Genomic DNA, 27,698 nt, shown 5'->3' with positions numbered 1-27,698 from the left:
TTGCGCCTGTGCAGTGCCTGCTGGTGGTCGTGGGCTGGGGTCTGCGGTGAAGACTACTCGTGAACTTTCTAACCTTTGGCCTAGTATGCTGAGTTGGCCAGAGCTGAAACTTCTGGACTGGTTTTAACTGGATCATCGTCCTCCCGGTGCTGAAGACTCTAGGTAGCTCGTCCACTTGAGGATGCTGCCAGATGCTGCAAAGCTTCTTATCTTTGCAGAGTTTGCTTTCTTCAATAAGGCCTTGTTTCTAATATAACAGGTTACACAAAGCTCTAAGCTAGACACTTGCTATGTGGTTAACCTTTTAAGTGTTAATTCCCTCTATCACTACTTTCAGGTTAAAATGCACGTGCTGGAAACGAGGTGTTCAGCTTTGAGTAGGGCACCTAGCAGAATGGATACCAGATGTGTGGATTAGTAACGTTGCAGCTTTAGAACTTGCGAACCCCAGAATTTATAAACTTTCAAAGTCTGAGCCTGTTTAAAACACTGCCCATGAACTTCCTTGTTCTTCCCAGTTGTATTGTTAGTTAAAGTAAACCAATTCTGCGGGCATGGCAGCACAGAGAGGGCGCTTGCACCCATCACATGCTGCTTCGAGGAAATAGCCGCTTGCATGAGAAAAACAACGTGGTGTTATATTTTTAGAACTTTCCAGAACTGTTCACACCTCCTTTTGACTGACTTCCTTGTTTTGTTTAACAAAACAATGAGTCAACAATTTAGTGACAGTGGGAAATGAAACTGAGAAAAGTTTGGAAATGCCATATGCTTCATGTGCTTTGATGCTTCCCTAAAGCACTATAGTAGGTAGAAATTAGTAGTAACAAAATAACAACAAAAAAAGGTGTGAACAACATCTTTGACTCTGGAAAATAATACTAAATCTTTTAGAGAAATTATATAATTTTTATAACAAGCCATTCCAATCATGGACAGTCCTGCTTTGTATATAATTTACAGAGGTGAGTATTGGCAGGCTGTATTTCAGAGGCGAATATACATCATAAAAGGGGAGGTATTTAGATTGTCCAGTTACCGTTGAGTTCATGTAGCCCAGAGATGTTTTAGTAGAGATTTGAGGAATGCTAAGTAATGATACTGATACTAATCTGTATTTTAATTAATCATTTTAAGTTGGAAGGAGAGCATTTATCTGTGCTTAGCGGTTATAGGTCAACATCTAGTTGACCTGATCAATTTCTCTAATTCAACAAACTTGATCCCCACATGGCATGAAAAATATTGACAGGGTGGGTCCAAGGCAGTGTCAAAGATGAAACAAAAAGTACAGGACTATGACTCACAGGAGAGAAGGAAGATATAAAGGCGTTAGTTTTGCCACTTGAAAGTTACCGTTGTTGAAGACGTCTTGCTAGCAGACCAGTGGGTAAGTGGAGTACAAAATTGTTCTATCGCATTGGGGATAAATGTTATGGGAGAAAATCAGGTCTTGGTGGAAAATAATGAAAGCAGAAAAATTAAGTCCGTTTATCATCAGTGAGCTAATACTGAACTGATGAAGTGTCTATCAATGGGTAATATTTTATGTGTGTGCTAATGGTGTTTTATAAGAAAAGGTGCTGTGAAGAACTTTGTCACTGGACTGGTAGTTGCATACTTACCAGAGATGGTATGAATTGTTTTTGTTTTTCTGAAGAATTATTGTGCTGGCATAAAGAAAGGCATCGGCAATACAAGGTACCACATTTTCCCTTATATTTTTTTTTTTTTTCATTTATGTGCATTGAAAGGTGTTTATTATTTTTTAAAACATGAATAAACACAACTAAAAGTTACATGGTTGTATATACATAGGTATATCCACACACACACGTGCATGTATATTCTCTTTACTACACTACTTTGCTTCAAAAGTAAGTTAAGACTTCTTTTTCTTTTTTTTTTCTTTTTTTTTTGTTTTTTCTCTCAGAAGTGGAGACCTTCTAGAGCTGAAGACATGCAGACTGGTTTGTATCTCTTTGCTTCAGTTAATCATCTCAATACAGTCAACTGAAATGGGTACATCTCTTAGCATCACAAAATATTATAATACAAAAACAAGGCATCACAACTGAAGTTTGACTATTTCTTGGTAGGTAAAGTGAGCAGCAGGAGATTAACCACAGCCCAGAGTTTTTATTTTGAGTATTAGTTGCTGTGGGGTTTATTAGATTTGTTATTTGCGTGGTGGTAATTCTTCATGGCTGTTAACCAGCTCAATGTTGCTTAGCAGTAAGTGGTGCACTCCTTAGGCAACACCACCATAAACCTTTCCCTATCTCATTTCAGTGTTTTTTACGACAGTTAATCTGTGTGTACAGTCTATAAACAAATACATCTGCTATATTTCTGTCTTCCTTTACCCAAACGCCATGCCTTCGTTCCCCATATTACCGAAAGTGAAACAATCAACAATATGTTTTCTGAAGCACAACTCTACTTGAATTTGCCTACTAATTATGACCTGTTTATTTGGACCTGTTCAGACATGCGTCCATGGATGCGCTTAGAAAAGAAAGATTTGTATATGTTTCTAGCTCGTCTTATGGAGGAGTTTCCAGAGTGTCATGCCCCATCTGATGAGGTATGTAGCAGGCTGTCATGGCTAGGAAATGTTTTTACTGCTTATTTTACTAAGAATTATCCTTTAAAATATCTAATAGCATCCATCAAACAAACATTTACAACATAAACCTCTATTGTGCGATTGCTCGTTTTGTGGTGGAGTGAATCTGGTGAGTTAGGTGGTCCATTCTAGTCTTGGGTTTTAAAAGTTGCTGGTAATAATCAATGCTGTTAAGTTTTTCATTGTAATCTGATGAAGTTACAGAAGGATACTGGATTCCTAAGCATCAATTAATACCATTTTTTTACATCCCATCACTATGTCGTATCACTGAGGCATACCAACATGCCCTAATTGTTAGTGAACCCTGTAATGGAACAGGAGGAGATTGCCAGGGAAAAGTGTCACTGTCTTGTGTTTGCTTTGCCTACTTGAAAGCTGCGGATAAAATGATGTTCAGTTGTTGGCCTCCCTCTGTCCTTTCTGTGGGTACTGACCCAGATTCAGTTTCTGTTCCCAGTGGTCCTGGGAACCTGCACATAGTTGCAGATCATCTAGTCCAGCTTACCCGCTAAAGCAGGTTCACCCAGAGCAGATCACACAGGAATGTGTCCAGGTGGGTTTTGAACGTCTCCAGAGAAGGAGACTCCACAGCCTCTCTGGGCAGCCTGTTCAGTGCTCTGTCACCCTCAAAGTAAAGAAGTTTCTCCTCATATTCAGATGGAACCTCCTGTGCTTCAGTCTGTACCTGTTGCCCCTCATCCTATCATTGGGCACCACTGAAAGGAGTCTGGTCCCATCCTCTTGACATCCACCCTTGAGATATTTATAAATGGTACTAGACAGCGTGAATAGTGGTAATGTGTTTCCTCCTTGGAGTCGTTTTTAACTCAGGGAGTACAATTGCTCATGTGAGTGTCTCTGAAGACATTTTTATACTTCTGCCCATTTATATAGTGAGCATGCCACAGGTAGCAGCAAGCCCAGCATGCTCTGCCTTTTGTGTGCCAGGCTTTTCCAGTGTTCTGAGTCTTCCTCAGGTGCAATTCAGCAGAACTGTGAACTCACTCATGTAAGGAACAGCTTGGGGACGACAGTCAGTAGGCGAGAGGAAACAGAAACCTTTGTGCTAAGAGCAGCTGTAGCAGCGGCACCTTGTTACGCACAGCTCCTTAATCCTTTCCTTGCAGGATGAGAGTGACAGACTTTGCAGTTCAGACTTGGACTGTTGTTTAATGACAGCCACATTGGTCCCTGACAATCTAAGGACCATTCTGCTTTTTTGAAAGAAGTAACTGAAATTCCCATTTTGTCATTTATTCATGTTCTCATTTGCACTGTTAAAATAGATCATAGCTTAACTTTAATTATGAATACAAAAATATTGACTATTTTATCTTCAGTTCCACACACTGTTTTGCTTGTCTGGAAAGCTTTTCTTCTCCAGCTTATCTGACAATGGTTTATAAACCTATAGATTAAATACTACACAGTGATAAAGTTAGCAGATAACAGTAACAGTGATAGTTACAATTTTAAAAAGTTTAGGAACTACTTCTTAAATATTTCTGATTTTATAAACAATTGATCTGTTATGGAATCTACTAATAACAAACAGCTTCAAATGTGAAACAGTGGAATCAGAAATGGGCTAAAATGACCTAATCCATTTTCTTGCAGCAAAGGAGGATTAAGTCTAATTACACCACCCTTATTGGATACTTGTCTAACCTGATCTTCAAACCACTTTATAGGAGCAATTTCTCAACCTTCTCACATCAAGCTTCAGTCTTTCTCCTAGATTGCTGTTCGTTTATTTAGTTGGCTGGTTGGTTTGTTTTGTTTTTCTTTTAAACTTCTAGGATTCCTTCCCTAGATTCTCCAGTGTGCTTGTATTTTTCTTAAAGTGAAGTAGGACAAAAACCTGATACGACACTACTTTATGTTGAGTAACCACAGCCATGTGATTCCTGGAAACATTTATCCTAGGCGGAGGTCAATAGTAACACTGTATTGTTGGTCTGTTGAGCTGTATAGTTCACAATAGTCTCCTGACTCTTTTACGGCTCACATACGTTTCTGTATTGTATTTGCTTGTTCAGTTTCTAAAGGAGGATCTTGCTTTAATTTGTTTTGGTTTCATCTTGTTGCAATGTAGCCTTTTCTATATTTTTGTTTGCTCTCCCTTCCTGTTGTGTAATGTGACTGTGCCTCTTTTTATTTTCTTCCTGTGTTTTTGCAAATACCCGTTTCTTTTTGCCTTTTGTATCTCTTACTAGTGGAAGCATCTGTATTTTTTCAGTAATTTAGTATTCCTAATTCTATCTGTACATGCTATACTATTCCTCTAAGCTCATTCTTCATACTACCTTTGCTTCCTTTTTTTGTGATTCTGGTTTTAACTTTCAGACTAATAAACTTCTGTTGGTACAACCTAAATGGTCTCATGGTGTTGCTGACATTTCCTTTACATCAGGATATTTTACTCCAGTTTCTTTTCTAGTGAGACTGTCATGTTCCTCAGATTATTTTTCCAAGATACTTCCTAAGAGTTTCATAAATTTGGTGGTATATGCCTTTCAGAAGTCATTATCTTTGTTCTGTTCTTACAACATCCTTTCCTATGTGTCATATCATCATAATTTTTATTTGAATTACTTTTCATTTCCAGATTTACGGTAAATTCTTCTGCACTAGGATCAAATGTAAAATATCTCTTTTCTCATTCATTGCTAGAATGAAAATAGGCTATGGCATGTTTCCAGAGCTGCAAGTGTATCTTAAATGTGTTAGTTTTTGAGCTGCCGTCTCCGATACTTAGTCTACTGTTATGAAAAGGTTCTTGGATGCATCAGATGGTTGCTTTGGTCAGATGCTTAGTAATAGATCTCTGTTGCTTTGCTTTATGCTACTATTTCTTTGAGAAATCACAGAATCACAGATTGGAAAAGACCTTGAAAGATCATCTAGTCCAATCCCCCTGTCGGAGCAGGAACACCTAGATGAGGTTACACAGGAAGGCGTCCTGGCGGGTTTTGAATGTCTCCCGAGTAGGAGACTCCACAACCCCCCTGGGCAGCCTGTTCCAGTGCTCTGGCACCCTCACTGAGAAGAAGTTTCTTCTCAAATTTAAGTGGAACCTTTTGTGTTCCAGTTTGTACCCATTGCCCCTTGTCCTATCATTGGTTGTCACCAAGAAGAGCCTGGCTCCATCCTCATGACACTCACCCTCTATATATCTGTAAACATTAATGAGGTCACCCCTCAGTCTCCTCCAAGCTAAAGAGATCCTGCTCCCTCAGCCTTTCCTCATAAGGGACATGTTCTACTCCCTTCATCATCTTTGTTGCCCTACGCTGGACTCTCTCTGGCAGTTCCCTGTCCTTCTTGAACTGAGGGTCCCAGAACTGGACACAATATTCCAGATGTGGTCTCACCAGGGCAGAGTAGAGGGGAAGACATGTTTACAGTCTTTTTGAAACATGTTAGTGAATCCCAAAGCTGCCGTTCTTTTCTGAAAAATGGCATAAGGTGTTCAGTTCCCATGCAGGCATCCACTGGGGCAGGCAGGGAGGAGGTCCTGTGTTCAGTGAGACATTGCATACGGGAGTTACTGAACTTCAGCTGAATCCACAGGTGATCACCTAGAATAGATTATGCCAACTACTTCTGTGACAGAGAAGACAAAACCTGTTACTTAAGTAAGAAGTGAATGATCTAATTTTGAAGTTGTCCCTGCTCTGAGCAGGGAGGTACACTAGGTAACCTCCAGATTTCTGTTTTGAATCTCAACTACTGTGTGGTGCATCGACCAGCCTTGTAGCAGGGCTGTATCCAGCGACAGTATGATTTATTTTTTGCGCTATTATAGCAACAGTGAACATTAGAATACCAGCAGAATGTACAGCAGATTTAAATAATCTGGATACTCATTATTAACTTTAATACCATTGTCAATTTTTTTTTCCCTGTACCACAGTGTTTATAAAGAACCCAGTTATATATATGTATGTGCCTTTATTCTTCAGAAATTTGGCTAAAAGAAACAAACACTTCTGAGACTGTTTTAGAAATCTATAGTTTGATCTTTCCAATTGATTCTGGTTTTGATTTCATGTGCTTCTTAATTGGAGCAGCGCTGGATTTCTTGAGAACTAATGCATAGAAAAATATTCCATTTGTACTATATTTACATTAACTTTGCAGAAAGTTAAGCTGTGATCTAAAGGTTGTGGGACTACAGACCAGTAACGTAATACAGTGTGGCAAAACCTATAGTGTGTTTTTGTATCTGCATAATGCATGCATGCTTGTAAAATGAAATCTGCTGTGAAAAGTAATCTTTCTGTTTTATTCTCATCAGTTCAATAAGACTGGGATTGTAATATGCGAATCAGACAGAGTACAGAAAATTGTAGCCATGAGTTTCTCCAAACCTGGGTTGCACGCCATAGAGCAAATTATTCACTGTCTTCCCTCTTCTTTGCGTAACTGCACTGTGTATTTGTCAAGGAAACCATGCACAACTTGTACCACATTCCTTATTCAAGGTATATAATACATTTTTAATCAATCTATGTTAACTGCAGTTCTACCTGAATAAGAAGTTCATAAATGACCCCATTAAGCACCATGCCTAGAAAAATGTTGTACATGGCTCAGTCCAATAAATCCCTCCTTGTTCAAGTAATCCTTGTGTGTGTGTGTGTGTGTGTGTATGCATGCGTGTGCAGATAGTGTTTTAGAAATAAGTGCAACTTCCTGCTTAGGAAAGGATTGGTGAATGACGGGAGGTCATTTATGAAAGTGAAGTGCCAGTTTTTGCAATAGTTCTACATTCAATTCAGGCCCCATTGCAGTGGAAGTGGTTTAAGCTCTGTGGGTAACTATAATATATATGCTTTGGTCTCTACTGTGTCCACAGAATTGCAATGCAACAGAAGATTAGCCCACTTTTTTAACCAAAAAACATTTGAATTGAATGTCCCACCTAACTGTATGACACTTTAAGTAACTTTCAGTGTTTGTCTCCAGGTTCGGTTTCTTCAGTCTATTACTGGCCAACGGCTCCTGAAAAAAAAGGAGATGAGTCAGAGGTTAAGGAAGATATTCAACAAAGTGACCATGTGCTTCTTAAAAGTCATACAAGTAGCAGTGTTCTCTTACCCATGGCAAGCTTTGAAACTGTGAAAGTGATTGCAAAAAAAATACCATACAAAGGAAAGCCAAACAGCGAATCCAAGTTGCTTGATGATAAAACTGAAGAGTTTAAAAAATATTGTTCACTGTTTAACATGCATAGCTGTGAAGACACATTTGTCAAGCGGATGAAAAATGCTTTACGCTGCTATGACTTTTTACTGGTGTGCTCCCAACTTGAGAAAAAAAGGCCAGAGGATGCTGTTCATCAGCATGCTTTGCAGCTTTGTTATTTTTTAGCAGCAAGATCTAGTAAGTTATTATGAAAGTGTATAAAGAATAGTAACAAAATATAAAGGATAGATTCCTGTATATGATTTTTTTTGTCATTGTTGTTGATTGATACAGCTACAGTAAATGTTTCACAACATATGTGGGTATCAGAGAAATTGGCATGCTTTCCTAACATAACTGCTAGAATATTTTTCTTTAATGTATTTACTACACTGATGTTGAGTATTATTGTTTATAATGTTTGTTGCGATACTGAACTTAAACCTAAAACAGAAGATGGAAACGCATATCATAGATATACAGAAAAAATATTTTGTCACTTAATCACTTTTGGGGGGAGAGAACAATACTTTTTAGATACATATAGTGTATTAAGGTACGCATTCTAGATATGTTGTTAATGTGCCTAGCTGCACTTACAGCAAATCTCATCCGTGGAATATCTTGATGTATTTATAACCTTTTACATTCTGTTATCAGGATTTTGTATCAAGTTAATGCTCTGCAATTACTAATCAAAGAGTAACTGTACCTTGAGTTAGATTTTAAATTGTTGTGTTCTTCTGAAATATGACATTTGTTGTGCTTGATAATAGCTATAGCTCATTGTGTTACTGTGTATGGGTGTCTGTCTAGAAATTGATAAGGTAGGGATGTAGGAATTCTTTCAACCTATAAGCAGTCACTGTGGCTTCCATTTCAATATCATTAAAGCAATACATGCTAAACTGTAAAATACACTTTTTAGTATTATAGAAGTATGTTTTTTAAGTGACATTAAAGTCTTTCTCTCTTCTAAAAGGTGATCCACACCGAGGTGTGGGGTGTGTTCTCTACAGTCAGGATGGATATTTTGTAAGTAGATGGAATTCTCCAACACTTTTTAAATTTCTATTCGGTGCTCCAAGGGGTGCGGATTGTTTCACCCAATGTAGACACAGGCAGTATGGATTGCTACCTCTGAGCTGTTTGCCCTGGCTCCCCTTTATGGTTGGTGAAGATCTAGAGTGTCATTCATCCCAAACCAGAGTCTGGAATGTGCCTTGAACAGAAATGGAGTCGAGGGTGACTAGTTCAGTTATAGACATGTAAAGAAGGCAAATTTCCCTCATGGACACATTCTCCCATAATAAATATGCTAATACTACTAATAATATTTTATAATTCAACTTCACAAAAATAATCTCTGAGGCCCACTAAAAGGCAGATCTTAAGTCTCTAACAAACGGAGAGAGACAAAAAGATGGTGATGAAATTGATGGAGTACAAAGACCTCAATGGAAGCAAAAGCAAAATTAGCTCTTGACTGTATTAAAACAGAAAACATGACAGGATGGTAAGATGATCGTGGCAAACTGTTAAAGCTGATTAAAAAGCTGATATAAATAGCCACAAAACTTTGAAGTTGTATATTGGACTTGATGATCTCTGAGGCCTTTTCCAACTCAGTCAATTCTGTGATTCTGTGTGATTGTGTATCTAGGAATATATAGACAGCAAGTATTTAGGGCTTGAAGCTGCATTAGTATGTGGTTAAAATGTTGGTGATGTTTAGAAGAGTCTGTTAAGTTTTGATTATTTTATTTCATTTGTTTTTTTGGCAGTTTGGGGCAGGTTATAATGGATACCCCATTGGCATATTATATGCAAACTTACCCCGCGCGGGGAGAAAAAGCCAAGCACGTGGATTTGCAAAACGAGGAGTTGTTCTCCATGCTGAAACAAATGTTCTGCTATACAGGTTGTTATTACAAATCTAGCAATGGAGTGACTTTGCAGGCATTCTTTATGACAATCAATGTGAATAGTGTGTAGTGTGAACAAGTCAGTGACTAACCATGGATTTTCTCTTTGACTTTTCCATCTGTTCTTCACCTGTTAATCCAGTTTCAAAGACTCAACATTTTACAGCTCTGAGCTTACCGTCAACCTTTTAATGTGTGTGTTTCCTTTCCTCCATCCCCAGAAAGTTGTGGTACCAAATTGTATTCCCATACTGCCAGAATAATCACCCAATCTCATTGTGATGAAGCTCTAAACAGTTTTTGAAAGACATAGTCTGCAGCATTCTGTCTGGCAGCCTTTTTTGGTGGTCCTTAGGCTAGCAAGAGTAGTGTCAAGTCAGCCAGATCCCTTCCGATTCTAGCTGTCAATAGCTGGAGAATCATTAGCCTGTAAAACCACATGGCTCAGCATAGAAGCACTTTCATATACACCGAAGCAGAGGAAGCAACAAAGATCAGATATTTCAAGGGAAAATCAAGATGAAATCCTAATGTGGAGGAAGAGAGAGAGATAAATCTAATTTGAAATAATAGTCTTCAATTAAAATGCTAAATTTATTTGAAAGTAATGCAAACTTTATGCTTAGTTTTAGCTTTGCAATGAATTAATTGTGCATATGCGTATGTTTTTCAGATCAAAGCCCAAAATAGAAGAGACTGATGTTCTTTACTGCACCAAACCTCCTTGTCACGATTGTCAGAACCTTCTGAAGGATATGAAAATAAAAACAATTCATTGTGTAGAAGAATCATCCAAACAAAGTGAAAAAGTATGCACATGTAATATTATTTAATTATTTTTTTAATTTTCATAATGCAATTATATGTTTGGAGGCAGGAAGGTCAGTTTATTTATAGCTGACTTACAGAGAAGCCTGTCAGTTATTACCCTTTTATACAGGAGAGGAAATATGTATATGTGTATATGATCACCTATGAGATGCTTCACTCTTCATACTCATATACAGCTGAAATTTTATGGCTTGCTTTCTGCCTTGGAAATCTGTACACTCAGTTACTTCTAAAGTCAGAAAAGGAGGAAGTTATGTACTTTAGGATCTTGCATTGTGAAAGTCCAGCCTCCCGTTTAGTTGCATCTATATATCAGAGCTCTGAGATGCTTCCTGATTTTGCATCTGAATGCTTGTTCTGGTTGTGCCTGAACTATTATGATGGTGACAAACTGGATATGTGTTTTGGTTGCTACATGCAGGAAACCTCAACATAAATACTGAGGAAAGCTATGGCATGCTTCATTAAGACCTCCAATATGAAGGAGTGCCTCTGTCCTGCATTGCAATACACTTAATTTTTAATCCATCAGTCTTCTTTCTAAGTCTCACATTCTCATATTTGAAGTGTTTGATGAGTTTGGCTTTACTGTTTACAATTCTGTGCCAAACAAAGTATTTTTGGCTCCATCACAAGATGTAGCCCTCCATTTAGTGGAAAGAACAAGTCTTTTCTGAGTTTGCAACGGAGTATTATTCCTTTCAGGGAAGTCCCTTAATTACTTAACAGGATTTGTTTGGATGTAATTGAAGTCAAACACTTTGTGTATGGCTTTGGAAAAATCTTTCTGAAGGAGTAAGTCTCAGTCTTGGTTCAGGCCCAAGTATCTAGTTCATGTCCATATTCCAGATTAAATTCTACCCCTTTAAAGACAAGCATGGCTGAGGTATTCAAAGTCATTTTTGCCTTGGGTTTTACTGCCAAGATTTGCCCTCAGGCATCCCTTATCTTAAGACCAGTGGGAAGATGTGGAGCAATGAAGCTTTACCCTCAGTAGAGTAGAATCTGGCTATGGAATACTTAAGGAAATTGCGTACACACAAGACCATGAGATCTGTCAAGAAGGTGACTGGGAGTACTTAGCTTGGATTTCTGAAGGGGAAAACATGCCCCACTAACCTGAAATCTTTTTATGTTGAGCTGACCGGCTTGGTGGATGAGTAGAGAGTAGTGAATGTTTTTGATCTGGACTTGCAACAGTTTAACAACAACTTGCAACAACTTACAACAACTTGCAACAAGACTTGCAATGTTATCTCCCACAGCATCCTCACAGACAAACTGATGAAGTGTGGACTAGATAAGTGAAGCCGATTGGCAACTGTTTGAATTGCCAGACTCACAGGGTTGTGATCAGCAGCACAAAGTCCAGATGGAGGCCAGTCCTCAGTGGTGTTATGCCTGGGGTGCATAGTGGGACCAAAACTGTTTAATATTGTCATTAATGACCTGGATGAAGAGTCAGAGTGCCCCTTTAGAAAGTATGTAGATGATCCAAAACTGAGAGGAGTGTTTGGTGCACCAGGTGGTTGATTCAGAGGGACCTTGACAGATTGGAGAAATGGCAAAACAGGACTCTATAATGATGTTCAACAAAGGGAAGTGCAAAGCCTGTGCACCACGGGAGGGAGAATCCCACACCCCAGCACAGACTGGGGCTGACTGACTGGAAAGCAGCTTTGGAGAAAAGGACCTGGAAGCCCCAGTGAGTAAGTTGACTAGCACGCAGAAATGTGCCCTTGAGGCAAAGACCAACAGCCTCCTGGGCTGCATTAGGCAGGGCATCGCCCGCAGGTTGAGAGAGGTGATCCTTCTGCTCAGCACTGGTGAGGCTGTGGTTGGGACATTGTGTCCAGTTCTGGCCTCCCCAGTACAAGAGAGAGGGATCGACATATGAGAGCAAGTCCTGCTAAAGGCCATGAAGATGACTAAGTGATGGGAGCATCATATGAGGAGAGGCTGAGACAGCTGGGACTGATAAAGCTGGAGAAGAGAAAGCTCATGTGGGATCTTATCCATGTGTATAACTACCCGAGGGGAGGGAGTGAAGAAGACAGAGCCAGACTCTTCTCAGTGCTGCCCAGTGATGGGCACAATTTGAAAACCAGGTAATTTCACTAAAACAGAAGAAAAAGCCTTTTTGCTGTGAGGGTGATGAGCACTGGAACAAGTTGCCCAGAGAGGCTGTAGAGTCTCTGTCCTTGTAGACACTAAAAATCTGAGTGGACATGACCCCAAGAGATCTGGTTTAGTTTACCCTGCCTTGAGTAGGGGGTTTGGACTGGATACCTGCAGAGGTGGCTCCCAACCTCCATGATTCTGTGAGTACCTGGTTTATTTGTTTGCTTTCAAGTTTTTGTTTTGTTTTCTTTTCTTTTCTTTTAGAGTCACCTAGATGATTTAAAGAAAAACTTTGACTATCATGAGGTAGGTTTGCATATCTCGGGGTTGTACTACTAAAAAGTATTTTTTAATATTTATTTTATAAAAGCATAGAATAGTTTACTTTGATATGTGTCATTCCCCTGGTTTGTCTTGTTTATTTTTTTCCTGTTGTTAACAAGTGCATGTTCATTAGATTTCATTAAAATACTTCGAGTGTTCATGAACCATTTGATGACATGTAAACATATATTCACCTGAATTCACACATCAGAGCTTTTCAGTCATTATTTTGAACTCCATCAGTAGTTTTGGGAGCCAGTCACTCCCAGATGTCATAGGAAATAGTTCAGCCAGCAGAAAGCATGTCAGAAGTGGAAGCAGTTGATGTAGAAAAGCATTGCTTCACTTTTCAAGAACTATCAGATACATCTGATGGAGGAAGAGCAGTCTGAATTGGGAAAAAAAGGGAACTGGGCCACGCTATAGGCTACAGATGAACTGGATAAATGGTTAGAGGAGGGCAGGCTGTGTAACTGACTTTTGTCTTCCTCTATAAGACAAGAGCTTTAGAAGCAGAATAGACAAGAATCAATTTGAGAACCCACATTTGTCCAGTGGCCCAATAAATCTTCAGGGTAGATTGATTCACAGCTGTTAGATATAATGGCAGATTTGAGCAGACAAATTATGGAAAGTACTGAATAAGTGTTCAGTTACGCTTTAAATAAATTCATTGAGTTTTTGCTTGATTGTTTTTTTCCAGTGGAAACAGCGCCGAACTCAACCTACGGCAGGTGTGTTTAAGGTTGATTTCCTTGTCCTTTGTTACTATTCTATCCAGTTTCTTTTGGCATTATGTGGTGCTTAAACTTAGAAGCACACTATGTTACTGAGTATTTTTTTTTAAAGTCCTTTTTGCACCATGCAATAAATGCAACAAAATCTGGTTATAAATTGCATATAATTACTGCAAGTTTAATGACTTACGGCAACGGTGAACTCAGTGGAAGAAGACACTTTGAGAGGCTTTTGGGACAGATTCAACTATTGTCTCGATGTTGTCTGTAGAGCAGGTGGAGGGAACATAGAGAATTTATAAAAAGGTTACTAAAACTTGCTAACTCATGATACCATTTGTAATTTGTATGTAATTGTAACAGGTTGCCATTGTGAAATATACTGAAATTAGGTCCAACTTTTGGAAACACCCTCTAGAATGAAATCAAACCGATGAGAAGAGTGAGAACCAGGGTGATGAAGTTCACATAAGTAGGATGATGGGCTGACAGAAATGAACAAGCAGAGACTCAGTATCAAAGCCAAGAAGAGGCAATCCTGAGTGTGAGAGCAAAGGAGAGAGAGACAGGGCAGGTATTGGCCACTCTGTACATGAGGAAAGCCTTGAGGATTTGTAAGTTAAAAAAGTAGAATTCAACCTTTGAAAAAATTCCCAATAAGAAAAACCCAATCCCCTTGTCACCACCAACAACATTGGGGAGCCATATTTCTTTCTACATGAGATTCAGTTAGCTGTTTTTATATCTGGGCAATTCCCACTCATTTTAATACAGTTTATTTCCGAATAAAGTATCAGAGCCTGGACCTCTGTGTCCTGTCAGTCAAAACCTGAACAAATCACGGCTTCTGAAACACCCAGCTCACAGTGGATAGTCTGTCAGTGTTAGCAATGAGAGGAGGAGGGTTGATACACTGCTACACTTTATGTAATCTCTTTTTAGGTGATATTCCTAATCCAACCATTTTTTTTCTCTCTTCCAGTATCTACTGATTCAGAAGACAGTAGAAGAACAGAAGGAAGGGATGATGAAGGCAAGTTGAAATAAATTTAGTAAACTTTTCACTGATCTTCATAGTTTTTGGTTTCCCTAATTTCATTTTGTTAAACAGGGTTGAGTAATTGCAATTGTCCTGAAAGCAGTGAGCTGGATATCAGACAGTAGAGAGAGCTGATACCTGAATTTACCATGTGTCTCTCGGGCAGTATATTTGCCTTCATTTTAATTTTACTTTAAGTCAAAGTAACTGTATAATTTTTTTCAGTCTTACCTAATGTCATTGAAATCTTAGCAGAAAGTATACCATGGAACTGAAGTTTTTGTAAAATGATAGTTGAAAAATGGACATTTTGAAGAAGAGTATGACATAGGGGACTAGAGTTAGGCATAATATTTATATATGTATTAGGTATTCATATGCTGCTTCTTCCTTCTTGAAGTCAATAGAAATAATTTCCTATGTCAGCAGAAAAGAGCAGATAACATAAAACCAAGCCCAAACCAAAGACAAACAAAAAATCCAACAATCAATCAATCAATCAAACAAAAAACCCCAAACAAAGGCCAAAACCAACCAACCAAAAAACCCAAACAAACAAAAATACCCAAACAAAAAACCAAACCAAACCCCCACAAAACAGAAAAAGAAGAGATCCATGCACAGAAATTATAACCTTTTTCCCTGAGTTTTCACCTAGGACTAGAGAGCTAGATTATTATCCTTTCAATCTCATTACCAGTATTTATTTGCTAATTTTAGGACATTATCTACTCGTTTCTCCAAGACTCTTGATAAACTTTTCTTTCCGTTGTTTCTTTCTAGATCCTCCTCTTCCTTACCTGAAGAAAGAAGAATTGTGCATTTACTTAGCTCTGCATATGGAAAAAAAATCAGAAACTGTGAGTTAACTGAACTCAAGCATATCCATTTTTATCAAGGCTAAAAACCCAAAAGTGCCCAGTAGAATCTTAAAAATCTTTTTAAATTACCAACTTGGTGTTGTGAACAAAACAGTCTCAATTTGGGGAATTTTTGCTTAGTTCAATTTATTGCCCATAAATACAAACTTCTGCTTGCTGAATTAGATATGGAGGAACAAAAGGTGAGACATAAGGAGATAAACACCAAAGTAAACATCCTCCATCCATTTTTTTTCCAGGTTCAACTTAAGCCAGACACCTACCCTCCCACCTTCCTAGTCTCAGCTTCCCTTGTTTTCACCATAGGTTACTTTTCAGCAGGTCTCAATTCCTTCAGTAAGGTGATGGGTAGTGTAGGAGGTTGGAACTGTATGCGTAATGGTTTGTCTGAAGCTCTTTGGTGCTTTTTCCCAGATTTCCTCTCCATGCTTACCGACTGGCTCTGTCCTGGCATGGGTTGTTTGCTGGCTGCACTCCCTTGGAATCGTCCCTGCCACAGTGCGGGTCTCTTGTGGACCACAGTCCCACAGATAGGATTTTAATCTAATTGTATGCTTAGACTCTAATAATTTTTGGTAAATCATGCTGTTTGAGGTTTTGAAGCTACAGAGATGTCTGGTGGTTCCTACCATGGAATATCTTTAGAACAATGTTGGCATTTGTTTGAAACTACACCTTGTCACTCCTTTCTCCTGTTTGGTCGTCTGCTGGGCTAGCTGTTGGGATACGCGTCTCTTTACTTTTTCCATGATTTTACAGATTTACAGACTTTCCAATGGTCTACCTCTTCCCTCTTTCTGAACTCCAGTCAAAGTACTTGTGCTGTTGATCTAGAATAGAACAGCTGAGTTGTTCTGGTGTGCTTTAGACATACCAGAAGTGACTGAAAATCCCCAAGAATCAGCACTTTTCTAGACTGCTTCATCCCTGTCCTTTTGCAAAAAATGGCATTCTTTTTCTGTGGGATCCTTTGGTTGCTATAACTTTGCACACACATGATCTGGATGGACCCACTGAATGGTTATACATTCATTTGTATACGTGTACAATTATTTGTGTCTGTGTGTGCAGGCTGGGAATGCAGGAATCGTTGTCTGCGAAGCAAGCAAGCCAAAAAGGATTATTGCCCTGGGCTGCGCAACGAAGGAACTTCATGCTGTGCCAAAAGTGCTGTTAAGGTTTCCCAATGCACTGAAAGGCTGTGAAGTTTACATGTCTCGGAAGCCTTGCAATTATTGCGCAATACTGCTGGTTCAAGGTCAGTATCAGAACTGAAGTATCTCCTAGGCTGACTGCACATGTGGCACACCTACAGGCTGGTAACCTCATCACGCCAGTCATGTCCCTTCCTCTTTGTTTTCTTCCATTTTGCTCTCTGCATTTTTCCTCAGTTGGTTCTATACGAATTGCTTAGATCGCTGTCAGAAGCTGATGTAGCTAAGCATCTTATACAACAGGTAGCTGTGACTATTAGCAAATATTAAGATTTGATTCATAATGTCATTGTACAAATTGTTGATATTTACTGACACACTGATTGGGAAGGGTGCAAGTCATTAAATGAAAAAAGAGCCACCAGAGCTTGTAGAGATGCTTGTTAAATGAGATAAAAAATTCAAGGAGTGGTCCCAAGTGATGCGGAAACCCTGAATAAATAATGCATAATTGACCCCCAGATATAAACAAGAAAGAAAATAGCCATTCTCATTTAAGTCATTTATCGGACAAGAAATGTATCTCAGATATTCAGGATATTCTACTTCCTGCGTCTTTTAAAAATAATTTTTACCATTTGGTAAATGTAAGTAGAAACAAAAGTTTAATCACCTGGAAAAAAGAAGTCACGAATTGTATATAAAGGTTCCCTTTTTACTATGAAAATAATGTGTTTATTAAAAAAAGTTAATATTATTTTACAAATATGTGGAAAAGCTGAAGCTTGCTTAGGAGTATTCCATGTCACTTTATGTTTATTAATGGAAAAAAGGACCACTACTGTATTTAATATATAATATTAATCTTGCATATTTATTTTCTTTATTCAGCACAAGTCTCACAAGTGTATTACTGGCCAAATATTGAAACAAACATGGCAGAAAAAGACAAAAGGGATCACGTTGATGCCATCTTTACGGAAAGCTATGTTGTTGCAGCGACATATGTACCAACAATAGATGATGTAAGAAAGATGCAAATACTTGATTCAAACAGAAGAGCACCTTCTGATGCTGGTAAAATTGAATCTGTATTAGATAAAGCTACCTTACAGCGCTTTAACTTGGGACACCTGAAAGAAAAAGAACTGGAAGAATATAAAAATACTCTTAGTACAGCAGAGGATTGTTTTAAACATCTGGCAAGTTGCAAAGATGAAGAAATAATAATCTTAGAAGACAAAGAATCCACTGTAAAGAAGAATTGTGAATACACCCATGCATTACAGCTCTGTGATTTATTAGCATCCAGAAGTGGTAAGTAAAATAATATTACTAAATGTAGCTCAGCAATTCACACAGTGTAGAAAAATCCTACATATTTGCTAATTCTGTTCTTGGAGATGTAATGTACTGAAAAAAATCTTTAACTGATTACTTTACGTTCTATTAGCTAATTCATGAAACTCTGCATATCCAGCCAACTTTAGTAGCACGATAGTATTTCTTGTGTTACAAAATTAAGTCATATTGTGTCATTATCTTACAAAACATATTCAGGTTAGCTGAAGAACGCTAGTACTGCAAACTGGGCAAGAATCTTCCTAAGCAAAAACAGAATGTATCATTACTACCAAATGGGGGTTTCTTTGCTGAAGGGAGAGTTGCTCCAGCACAAGCCCAGGGCTGAGTAAGACCAAAGAAATACAGTGAAGAGCTCTTTAGTTGGTCCTTTTCGTACCGCTGGCTAAACTGGAGGGAGAGGAAGACTGTGCTTCTCTTGTCTTCCTCACCAGGTGGGGATTTCTAACTCTTTAGGGTGATTGCAAGAGGCTCTGGCTGGGGCTAGTTTCTCCATGGCATCAAACAGCAGGCTGTCAGCTCTGAAGCTGGTTTTTGATGAGCTTTCCTATTTTTGCATTAAAGGTTTGCAAAACTGAAGAAATGCTACGATGACAGATAGAAAGAAAACAAAACTGGATGTAATTATCTGTTACTTTCTCATGCTGCCATTAGGCTGACTGGTTGTGGCTGCTTACACCAGAGATATCAGGCTGATTTTTGTTTGGTCCTACCTGTGTAGGTTGAGAATAGGGTTCACTCAGAAGCGTGGCAGGTGTTTTCTACTTTATCCCAAATCCATACTACTATTTAGAATGATAGAATCATTTCAGTTGGAAGAGACCCTCAGGATCATCAAGTCCAACTGTAACCTAACTCTAGCCCTAAACCATGTCCCTAAGAACCTCGTCTAAATGCCTTTTAAACACATCCAGGGATGGTGACTCCACCACTTCCCTGGGCAGCCTGTTCCAGCGCCTAACAACCCTTTCTGTGAAGAATTTTTTCCTAATATCCAATCTAAGCCTTGCCTGGTGCAACTTGAGGCCATTTCTTCTTGTCCTATCACTTGCTACTTGGGAGAAGAGACCAACACCCTCCATGCTACAACCTCCTTTCAGGTAGTTGTAGACAGTGATAAGGTCTCCCCTCAGCCTCCTTGTCTCAAGGCTTTTCCAATACTTCTCCTACTCTTAGCTAAATGCGTTTGGCTGCTTTATGGAAGAGAAAGCATTGCAGGTTGTGATTGATTTTAATCATCGTAACAGTTGCTCCTTGCTCATAGATTGAATGGTGGAGTCTTATGGCTCCCAGCTGTATCTTAGTCCCCATCAGCATCACACCTGCACCAACTCCCCTGGGTCACCAGAAAGGGCAAAGTTTCTAGTTTTCCTTTCTCACAAAAGACACTTTTTGGGGGTTAGTTCTTCTTGTGGGGGAAAAGAGGGAGGAAGAGATCCTGGGCAGGAGATGCCATTGCATATGCCTGTGCCTTGGGCAATGTCTAAAAGAACTTGCTGTTCAGGCAGAGAAAGTAGTTTCTAAATTCCTTCTGAGCTGCAACGATAGAAAGCATGCCAGTCTCAGCAATGGGGAAGGTCAATGGTTTTGGTACTTCTACACAGGAGCACAGATAAAGGAGTGGAGATGGACTGCAGGAGACAGCGAGCTACGAGGACTGGTGATAAGTGCACTGATTAGCCTTCTGATCTGGTTAGCCTTCTTGTCAGCGGTTTACCTGGTTCAATATTTTCTGTAAGCGGTCGAGCAAGGAACAGCAACTTTTGTTCCAACAGGTGTGTTCTGCATCTGTCTGGACCAGCAAGCATGAGTAGAAATGTCACACCTTTTGACCAGCAGGTTTGCTGCATATAACATTGTATGAATTCATAACTGTGATTATTTGCCTGTTTATCCTCAGACACTAAAAATGGAGTGGGAACGGTGATTTACAAGGAGGACGACATTGTAAGTAGAGGTTTAGGTGGTCTAGGAAATTGTGCTATTCTTATAAAAATATCTAATAATGATCTGTTTTTGTATGAAAATAATACTTGTAAGATTGCTATGTAATAACTTATCAGGCATGGAAATGTTTCAAAAAGCCAATTTCTGTCAGAAGAAATGCACCTAAAGTTTACCAGGCTTCTGTTTATGCATGTAAAGGAGAAAGTTAACTTACATCATGTGGACTCCCTTGAAAAATAACTTAGTGGAGTTGCAGTAACATAAACCAACTTTTTGTGAAAAACGTTTATATTCCCTAACTCTGATGAATTATTTAATGTATAGTCAGCAGTTATTATAGAGGAGGTGAAGTCCCATATTTGTTAAACTTCAAAGTAATGGGCTAATGTTCCTGATGACATTGTTACTATTGCCATATTGAAATTCCATGCTTATTCTTATTTTATATGTTTCCAAAATGGACACAACTAAGAAAACATAGCAAACATTTTCCAAATCTTTTAAATGACATCATGTTTAGCAGCCTCTTTCGTGTTAATTTTTATTTCTTAATGAACTTTTCCTGTGTTGATTGTTTATAAGCAGTGTATTTCATGTTCATAGGAAAACGTATTTCTGGAAACAAAGATGATTTATCCTGAACAAAGTCTTCATGATTTTCTGAAATTTCACATATCATACTACTATATGATTAGGATCTACAATCAGTCGTTTTGAAATGGAGATTTGCATAAGTATTGCCAAACATGAATGCTCAATAATGATGATGCTCAATAATGATGATGCTCAATAATAATGAACAGCGTTCACTGAAGTTATTAACAGCTTTTAAGAGTTACATTAGGCTGTATATAGCTAAAAGTCCCAGAAGAACATTACTTTTTAAAATTTTTTTTTAATATGTTATTTCTTTCTAGGTTGCTCTTGGCTACAGTGGATATCCAAAAGGGTCAATGAATAGTTTATTTTGCAAGGGGGGAGATTTTGACCAGCATGCAATTGTATGTGCAGAAGCTAATGCAATTATTATGAGGTAGGAACTCGTTAAATATTTAGAAGGAATTAGACCAAGGCTTAGTGTTGGGTGCATCGGTACTGAACAAATAGCTTTCTGACTAGCCTACCATGGGAATTTCCAAAGCCTAGAAAGGAGATGTTGCATAACACAGAAAGGAATTTCTTCTTAAAAGGCACTGAGAGTATTTGTTTTTTACAGAGATCTGGGTACATGTGATCTTGTATTCTAATACACCTCGCAAACTTCTGTGACAGTGTCAGAGGTTCCTGCTGGTCCCCTGTCTCTGACCTTATGTACACCCAGCCCGTTATGGGTACGGGTCTTCACATGTGTTGAAGATGGGAGTAGCCAGTAGCAGAGCTTTTGTGCGGGCTCTGGTATTACTTGGCTGTTGGAATTGCAGGGCATCGCAGCTGGGTGGTCGACTCAGACCGCCTCCCTTGACACATGTAAACTGAGGTTCATCAAGTTTCCTGCTTATTGGAAATTTCTCTGCAGACTGACAGAGCAAATGTGTGCGGTCGTGTCCCTGGCTGGTGGTCCCTCTTCTGACAACTGCTTAGTGGGCAGTGTGTTGACTGAATGCTCTGCTGTCACCTGTTCCCATATTCAGGTGATTATGGTTTGGTGGTGAAATGATTCCTGGATACACATTTTAGAAACCATAGTATCTGTCTTTACAGTGCTGTGAGTACACAGAGAGTAGCTAGATCAATGTCCTGTGTTGGCAGGCTCATGGTACATACTGCAAGTATTTGCTTGTCATGGGCAGGACATCCCTTACTCACATCCCTTGGCCAGTGTTAGAAGAGGAAAAAGTGAAGAACCCACTCTAGATTCTAAGGGGAATAATTTCTCTTGCAAACACACCTTGTTTGTAATTGTGGCAATATTGTATTTTTTCAGTTCTGAGAGAGACCTGAGTAATGCTGAGCTCATCACTTCACGTAGACCCTGCGATGACTGTCTGAAACTGATCCGAGCAAAGAATATAGCAAAAGTCATTTGGCCTCTGCGAGACGGAAATGTAGGTGATATTAGAGATGGTTAAAAGCCGTGGTTCAAGGCTTGCTGTTCCTTTGTCCCCTCCCTGGGGACATCTTCCTAAAAATCCCATGCTTTCTCTTTGCTGGGGGGGTAATTGTGCACTCTTCACCCTTTCAGACTGGACCCTCTTCTGCATTGCCAGCTTCAAGCTCATCTGCACCACTGGAGGTAGGTTGAGTGCCCAGGGAAGGATACTTCCCATGGGGGTGTAGATGGTAGAGCTTGCTGCTCCCACTCTGACAAGGAATGGAACAAGAAATGAAAGGTCATGCTTACAAAGGTGTTCTTCATCTCCTTCATAAAGCAAGGAAGGCCCTGCCTACCAAGGCACATAGCTTTTAGATGGAGCTGTAGATGGGGCCCACTCTGCCCTCCAGCCTCACAAAACAGGCTCTGCTTTCCTGTCCACCTACATAGGGACAACTTTGGCTGTGGCAGTTCCTCTGTCTATCAGGGCCTGTTGTGATGGGACAAGGGGTAATGGCTTTAAACTAAAGGAGGGGAGATTCAGGCTAGACCTGAGGAAGAAATTTTTTACAATGAGGGTGGTGAAACCCTGGCCCAGGTTGCCCAGAGAGGTGGTAGATGCCCCATCCCTGGAGACATTCAAGGCTGGGCTGGACAGGGCTCTGAGCAACTTGATCTAGTTGAAGATGTCCCTGCTCATGGCAGGGGGTTGAACTAGATGACCTTGGAAGGTCTCTTCGAACCCAAACTATTTTATGGTTCTGTGTTCTGATAAAGTCACGTGTATGGCTCCCTAGAAATTCTGGGTATACATACTTGCCTGTCTTACAGTCTAAATATCCCAGCAAGGTAGCTCTTACCTTCGAGACAGTGCTAAGTACTTTATAAACATTGTTAAAATCTTCATCATTCTGTCATAGAAGTAATGCGTCCAGGTGATAACACAAAGGGGAACAATAAGATAAAATACTGTACAGAATGAGAAAAGTTTAGATTATTAACTGTCCAGATAATACTGACAAGAAGAGAATATCTAGCTGTTGCACAGTAGAAACCAAAAAAAAATAGCCATTATCTTATAAAGGGCCTCGTAAGGTTCTCCCACGTGCAGCTTTCACGCTCAGCTGAAGCTGCTATTCTGTAGCACATTTAACTGTTGGTAAAAGCAATTAGTATGGACAGTTCTTTAGGTAAAGGCCTAGCTGGAGCAGATGGGTAGCTCCCTTTGTGCTGCTGGGGGCCACTGACTTCAGATAATCCTTACTCCTTTTTGTTCATACTGTCTCTCCCTGAATTAACTTCAGAGGTCCACTCCAGTTTGAGACAGTATTAAAAACATAGGACAATTCACAGGTGATTATAAGTGTTTTCCTGATTCATCACTGAATCTAAGCTAAGCAAAACGTGTTTTTTTTTCCAAGTAAAGACATTTTTAATACTTTTCTTGAGACTGGCTAGATCAGAACAGGATTGAATGTGAAATACCCAGCATGATCTGTATGCCAGTGCAAGGGAAGAAGCTTCTTACGTGTGTTGGCCCAAGAACGCTGATGCCAAACAAGTATTGCAAGGCAGGCAGCATCACAGCTTGCAGTCTTCTGAATTCATGATTTCTTAAAGCTGCAAAATTCTCAGTAGCAACACAGAACATATGGTGGCCCACAAGGCAAAAAGCATGGGAACTTCTCCACAAAGTGGAATTCAACATGAAAACATGGAAATGTATTCCATTCAGAACCTTTCTTTTCCAATAAGACAGTGATATTCTGTTTAATGCAGTCAAATAGAATTGCTACAGGAAATCTAAGTTTGAATTATTTATATATCACCAGCCATGAATGGTGATATTTTGATACTATGTTAACATAGCTGTATTTAATAGATAGAGTACACTGGGACTACTACATGTTTTCATTCTTGCAAAGAATTATCTCAGAGTTTATGTGCATACAGATCTCTGTAGAACTAAGGCCATACAGTTTTACTGATATGAGATACTGTTAGTGAAGTAGAATTATTTTTTTCCTTTATCAAAACATAGCACGGATTATTTTTAATGAGCTTGATTTTTAGAGGCTTTTTTAGCACACTGTTAATGTACGTCCTAGATGATTTAGTTTATTTTAAAGACCACATCAGATAATATAAAATAGAAATATAAAATCAGAAAATTGTTTTTAAAAGTCTTTCATACAGTTTAATGGTGTATATCACAGGTATCAAACTCAGTTTATCCGGGGGCCACATCAGCCTCGCATTTGCCTTCAAAGTGCCGAATGTAATTTTAGGACTGTATAAATGTAGGAGTAGTTATATACAGTTACTGTATAAATGTAGGAGTGGTAGTATATGTAGTATATGTTGTATATGTTTGCCACTCATTGTGTTGTTTTCTTTTCTTATCAGCAATCAGGAGGGATAGCTGAAGATCCTTCAGGTAATTACATACCGATAAGATAATAGCAAGTATGAAAAGGACAAGTCATATTAATTTTTAGCTACAGTTATGACTGGCTCTGAAATATGACCATCTCAGAGGAGAAGTGGGAGAAACTAAAATGAGTGAGGTCATGACATGCTAAACGTAAGACCAAGACATGAACATTTTGATTATGTAGCTGGTGAGGAATGGTATGTTGGAACAGGGACAGCTCACACAAACTTGGAAGCAGAAAAGATGTAATGGGTGCACCTAATTACTTCTTTGACATTACTGAGATGCTGCATTTTGTCAGCAAACCCTCCCTGTGCAATGAACTAGTCAATTCAGTTACAGAGCTCAGTTTTGCCAGTTGTTCCTTAACAGTGTTTCTAATAGTGTCTCCTGTACTTCTGCTTTCTTTTCAGAGGGGGCGTCTGTGGCTGCTGCTGATGGTGAACCAGAATAAAGCTCCACAATGTCAACATAACCTCTAGGACCCAGCGCTCCTGGGCCCTTCAGTATGTTCAGTGGTGTTGGGATAATCATCTTGCCATGGCAGCCGCTCTGGTTGTGCCTCCTCCCTTCCAGAAGCACACCCCATGCCAATCCCCCTGCCACCTCTTGCCTTATTATTACTTCTGCTGTGCTCTACAGGGATTTGCTCTGTTTGTGGCCAAAAGCATTTGCGTTCGATGTACCTCTAAGGGTAGTCATGCGTAATTGTGTGGTGTCTGTAGCCATGAAGGCAAGTGGTTGTTTTCTGCAGCTGCATTCCCCCTGCAGCTTCTCTTCTCTTGGATTAGTCAGAGCATTTGAATGAGCATTTTTCCTTTTCATTTATTGCCATTTCCTACCCTCCCTCACACTTATTTCATTTGTTCTTTTTCAATTTTTTTTTTTTACCTTGTGATTTTTTTTTTTTAGCTGAAAAGCAAAGAGTTCCCTGTTGCCCTGTCTCTCTTATCCTGGGGTATTTGGTGCTCATGGGTCCTTTTCTCTTCCCTTGTATAATATAGTGCTTAATTTTATTTCTTATTCATGATCCTCTTTATATGTCCTCTGATAGGTGCATACCTGTTTTTAATTTGTCTTCATGCTGTGTTGATTGTGTTTTAGATTTAAATTTGATCTCTGTCCTTGAAACACCAGACCAATTCATGTGGAATGTACTTTTGTATTTTTCCAGGCTAAATCATTTTGATCTAAATGAGCCAGGGCTTTACAGACTATGGCACCAACAGATGCTTTTGTCCTTACCTTTAGACTCTCTCAACTGCACTTTCAATACTAGGATTTTTCTAGGGTAACTCCAAACCCAGAATCAACTATGAGAATCCTATTGATTTTTAAATTATCATAGTGAGCATGCTATTATTTGTGGCTTGTTGACTTTCAGCAATTATTTGTTTTACATAGCCTCTTTAGAGTGAGATCATCGAAGTCTTTTACATGGGATTAAATTGAAGGTTATGTCATTAAAAAAAGTAAATAAATTGTTAGCAGTTTTCAGTGTGTCCTCTGACTGTGTTCCCTTTGGAGATGGTAAGAACAGACCATCACATAACAAATGGCAAGGAGAATAATATTTGGTACTCTTGTTGGAGTGGATATTGCTGTGACTGGGCATGTATTTGTTTCTCTCACTCAAGGTACATACAAACCTCTGTTCATTTCACTGTTTCCCTCTCTTATCTGCTATGAAAACATGTAGGCTCTATGCTTAGTGTGGAAAATGAGAAGGCAGCTGGAGAAAAAGATTTTGGTACAGATTAGCACGGTAGTGTGTATGTGTGTATGCATGTGTGCAGCAAGGGCATGAAGAGTAGCTGTAATTTCCAAGGACATGCCACTCATTGTATGTAAGTGTGAGTGTGCAACACTACAGGCATCCTATAAGGGGACCTTTACAGAGCTAAAAGCTGGATGTAAAAATAACATGATAGTATCACAAGTCCAAAATCTCTCAGTTCTTCACAGTCATACGCAGGGTTAATTTTCAAATAAGAAGAAAGTTTTGCATCTCCCATTTTAACTGCAACACCTTCCCCTGGGTCATGTAGAAACCCATGGAAGTCTAAGAAATGTAATGCCCATTGCAATTGCACCCCAGTCTGTTTTGAGTGCATGCCCATCACCTCTGGTAAAGACATAGAGAGAACTTGTGTAGGAGAAGTTTGTAAAGAATGTTATACTTCTGGAAAGACTCATTTGATTCCAGCCAACATTGTTAGACTACATCTAACTCACTGCATAATACTAGGACTAACTTATCAGAGATGATGGTCGTATATGTCAGACACTGGCCTTTTTAAATCACTGATTTGTGTCTATTTTATGTGTATGGCTATAAAGTATAATTTTAAATAAATGTCATACTATGCTAGTGACACTGAAATGTGAATAATCGCATAATGTGTATATGCACATAGTGTCTTTTTTCCTCCAAAGTTTACAGGTTGGTATCACTTGCTAACAAAATATATGCTTGTGGCATTACTGAGAAAGTTTTTGTGACTGTTTCACCATGCTGCCATAGTGTCACTGTCAAATTATGTGTTCTAAGAACCATTCACTTAAAAGAGTAAGACGAAGCCCACAGTGATCTCTCTTGGCTGTATTATGGGATACCAGTAGCATAAGCAGGGAAAGTAGGAACTGTTCAAGTCTTAATCCTATTAGAAGACAGGCTAAGCCTAAGCAGAAGAAATGTGAATACTGTTAGACAGAGGTGATTAAGGTGCTTAGCCTATTATGAATCATCAAGCTTTGTGTGTGATTGTCTTCCTATAAATCATAAACCAATTTATCTTAGCCTTGTAAGCAAATGATTTTTGCATGCATTTTGCAAGCATTTGCACAAAAACATAAAGAACTGATAATAACGGCTCAGCCTTCCTTGTGCTAAATAGCGTAGTCACAAAAGGGTCATTATTTTTATGACAATGTACTTGGATAAATAGCATAGATTAGCACAAGAACTAACAAGAGCTAATAATGAGAATAAGAATGTTATTTTTTCCAGTTCACTTGTTCAAGGATGAATCCTTTATCCCAGCTGTCTGATTTTGGATTCTGGGCAGTGCTAACACTGAAGTGATGGA

General features: G+C 39.1%; 1 protein-coding gene across 1 annotated transcript; it reads left to right on the top strand.

Annotated features, from left to right (window-relative positions):
• Window positions 1–1,377: 1,377 nt before the first annotated feature.
• Window positions 1,378–26,106, top strand: LOC110359281 (uncharacterized). The gene is made up of 20 exons (XM_065034811.1): window positions 1,378–1,390; window positions 1,661–1,701; window positions 1,934–1,970; window positions 6,933–7,119; window positions 7,604–8,020; window positions 8,805–8,857; window positions 9,607–9,743; window positions 10,421–10,556; window positions 12,964–13,005; window positions 13,727–13,757; window positions 14,743–14,793; window positions 15,583–15,659; window positions 16,752–16,938; window positions 17,726–18,151; window positions 20,097–20,143; window positions 21,061–21,176; window positions 22,068–22,188; window positions 22,326–22,376; window positions 24,582–24,612; window positions 25,023–26,106. The coding sequence occupies exons 4-20, from the start codon at window positions 6,990–6,992 to the stop codon at window positions 25,061–25,063; spliced, it is 2,094 nt and encodes a 697-aa protein (XP_064890883.1). The 5' UTR covers window positions 1,378–1,390; window positions 1,661–1,701; window positions 1,934–1,970; window positions 6,933–6,989; the 3' UTR covers window positions 25,064–26,106.
• Window positions 26,107–27,698: the final 1,592 nt, after the last annotated feature.

Source organism: Columba livia, chromosome 1 (genome assembly GCF_036013475.1).
Source record: "Columba livia isolate bColLiv1 breed racing homer chromosome 1, bColLiv1.pat.W.v2, whole genome shotgun sequence".
NCBI classification, from domain to species: Eukaryota; Metazoa; Chordata; class Aves; order Columbiformes; family Columbidae; genus Columba; species Columba livia.
This window is presented reverse-complemented; position numbering and strand designations above follow the sequence as displayed.

Coding starts and splice junctions, on each gene's coding strand:
- LOC110359281 (XM_065034811.1), top strand. CDS start 6,990: ATGAGTTTCTCCAAACCTGGGTTGCACGCCATAGAGCAAATTATTCAC. Junction 14,794..15,582: donor AGAAGGAAGGGATGATGAAG/GCAAGTTGAAAT, acceptor GTTTCTTTCTAG/ATCCTCCTCTTCCTTACCTG. Junction 24,613..25,022: donor GATAGCTGAAGATCCTTCAG/GTAATTACATAC, acceptor CTTTCTTTTCAG/AGGGGGCGTCTGTGGCTGCT.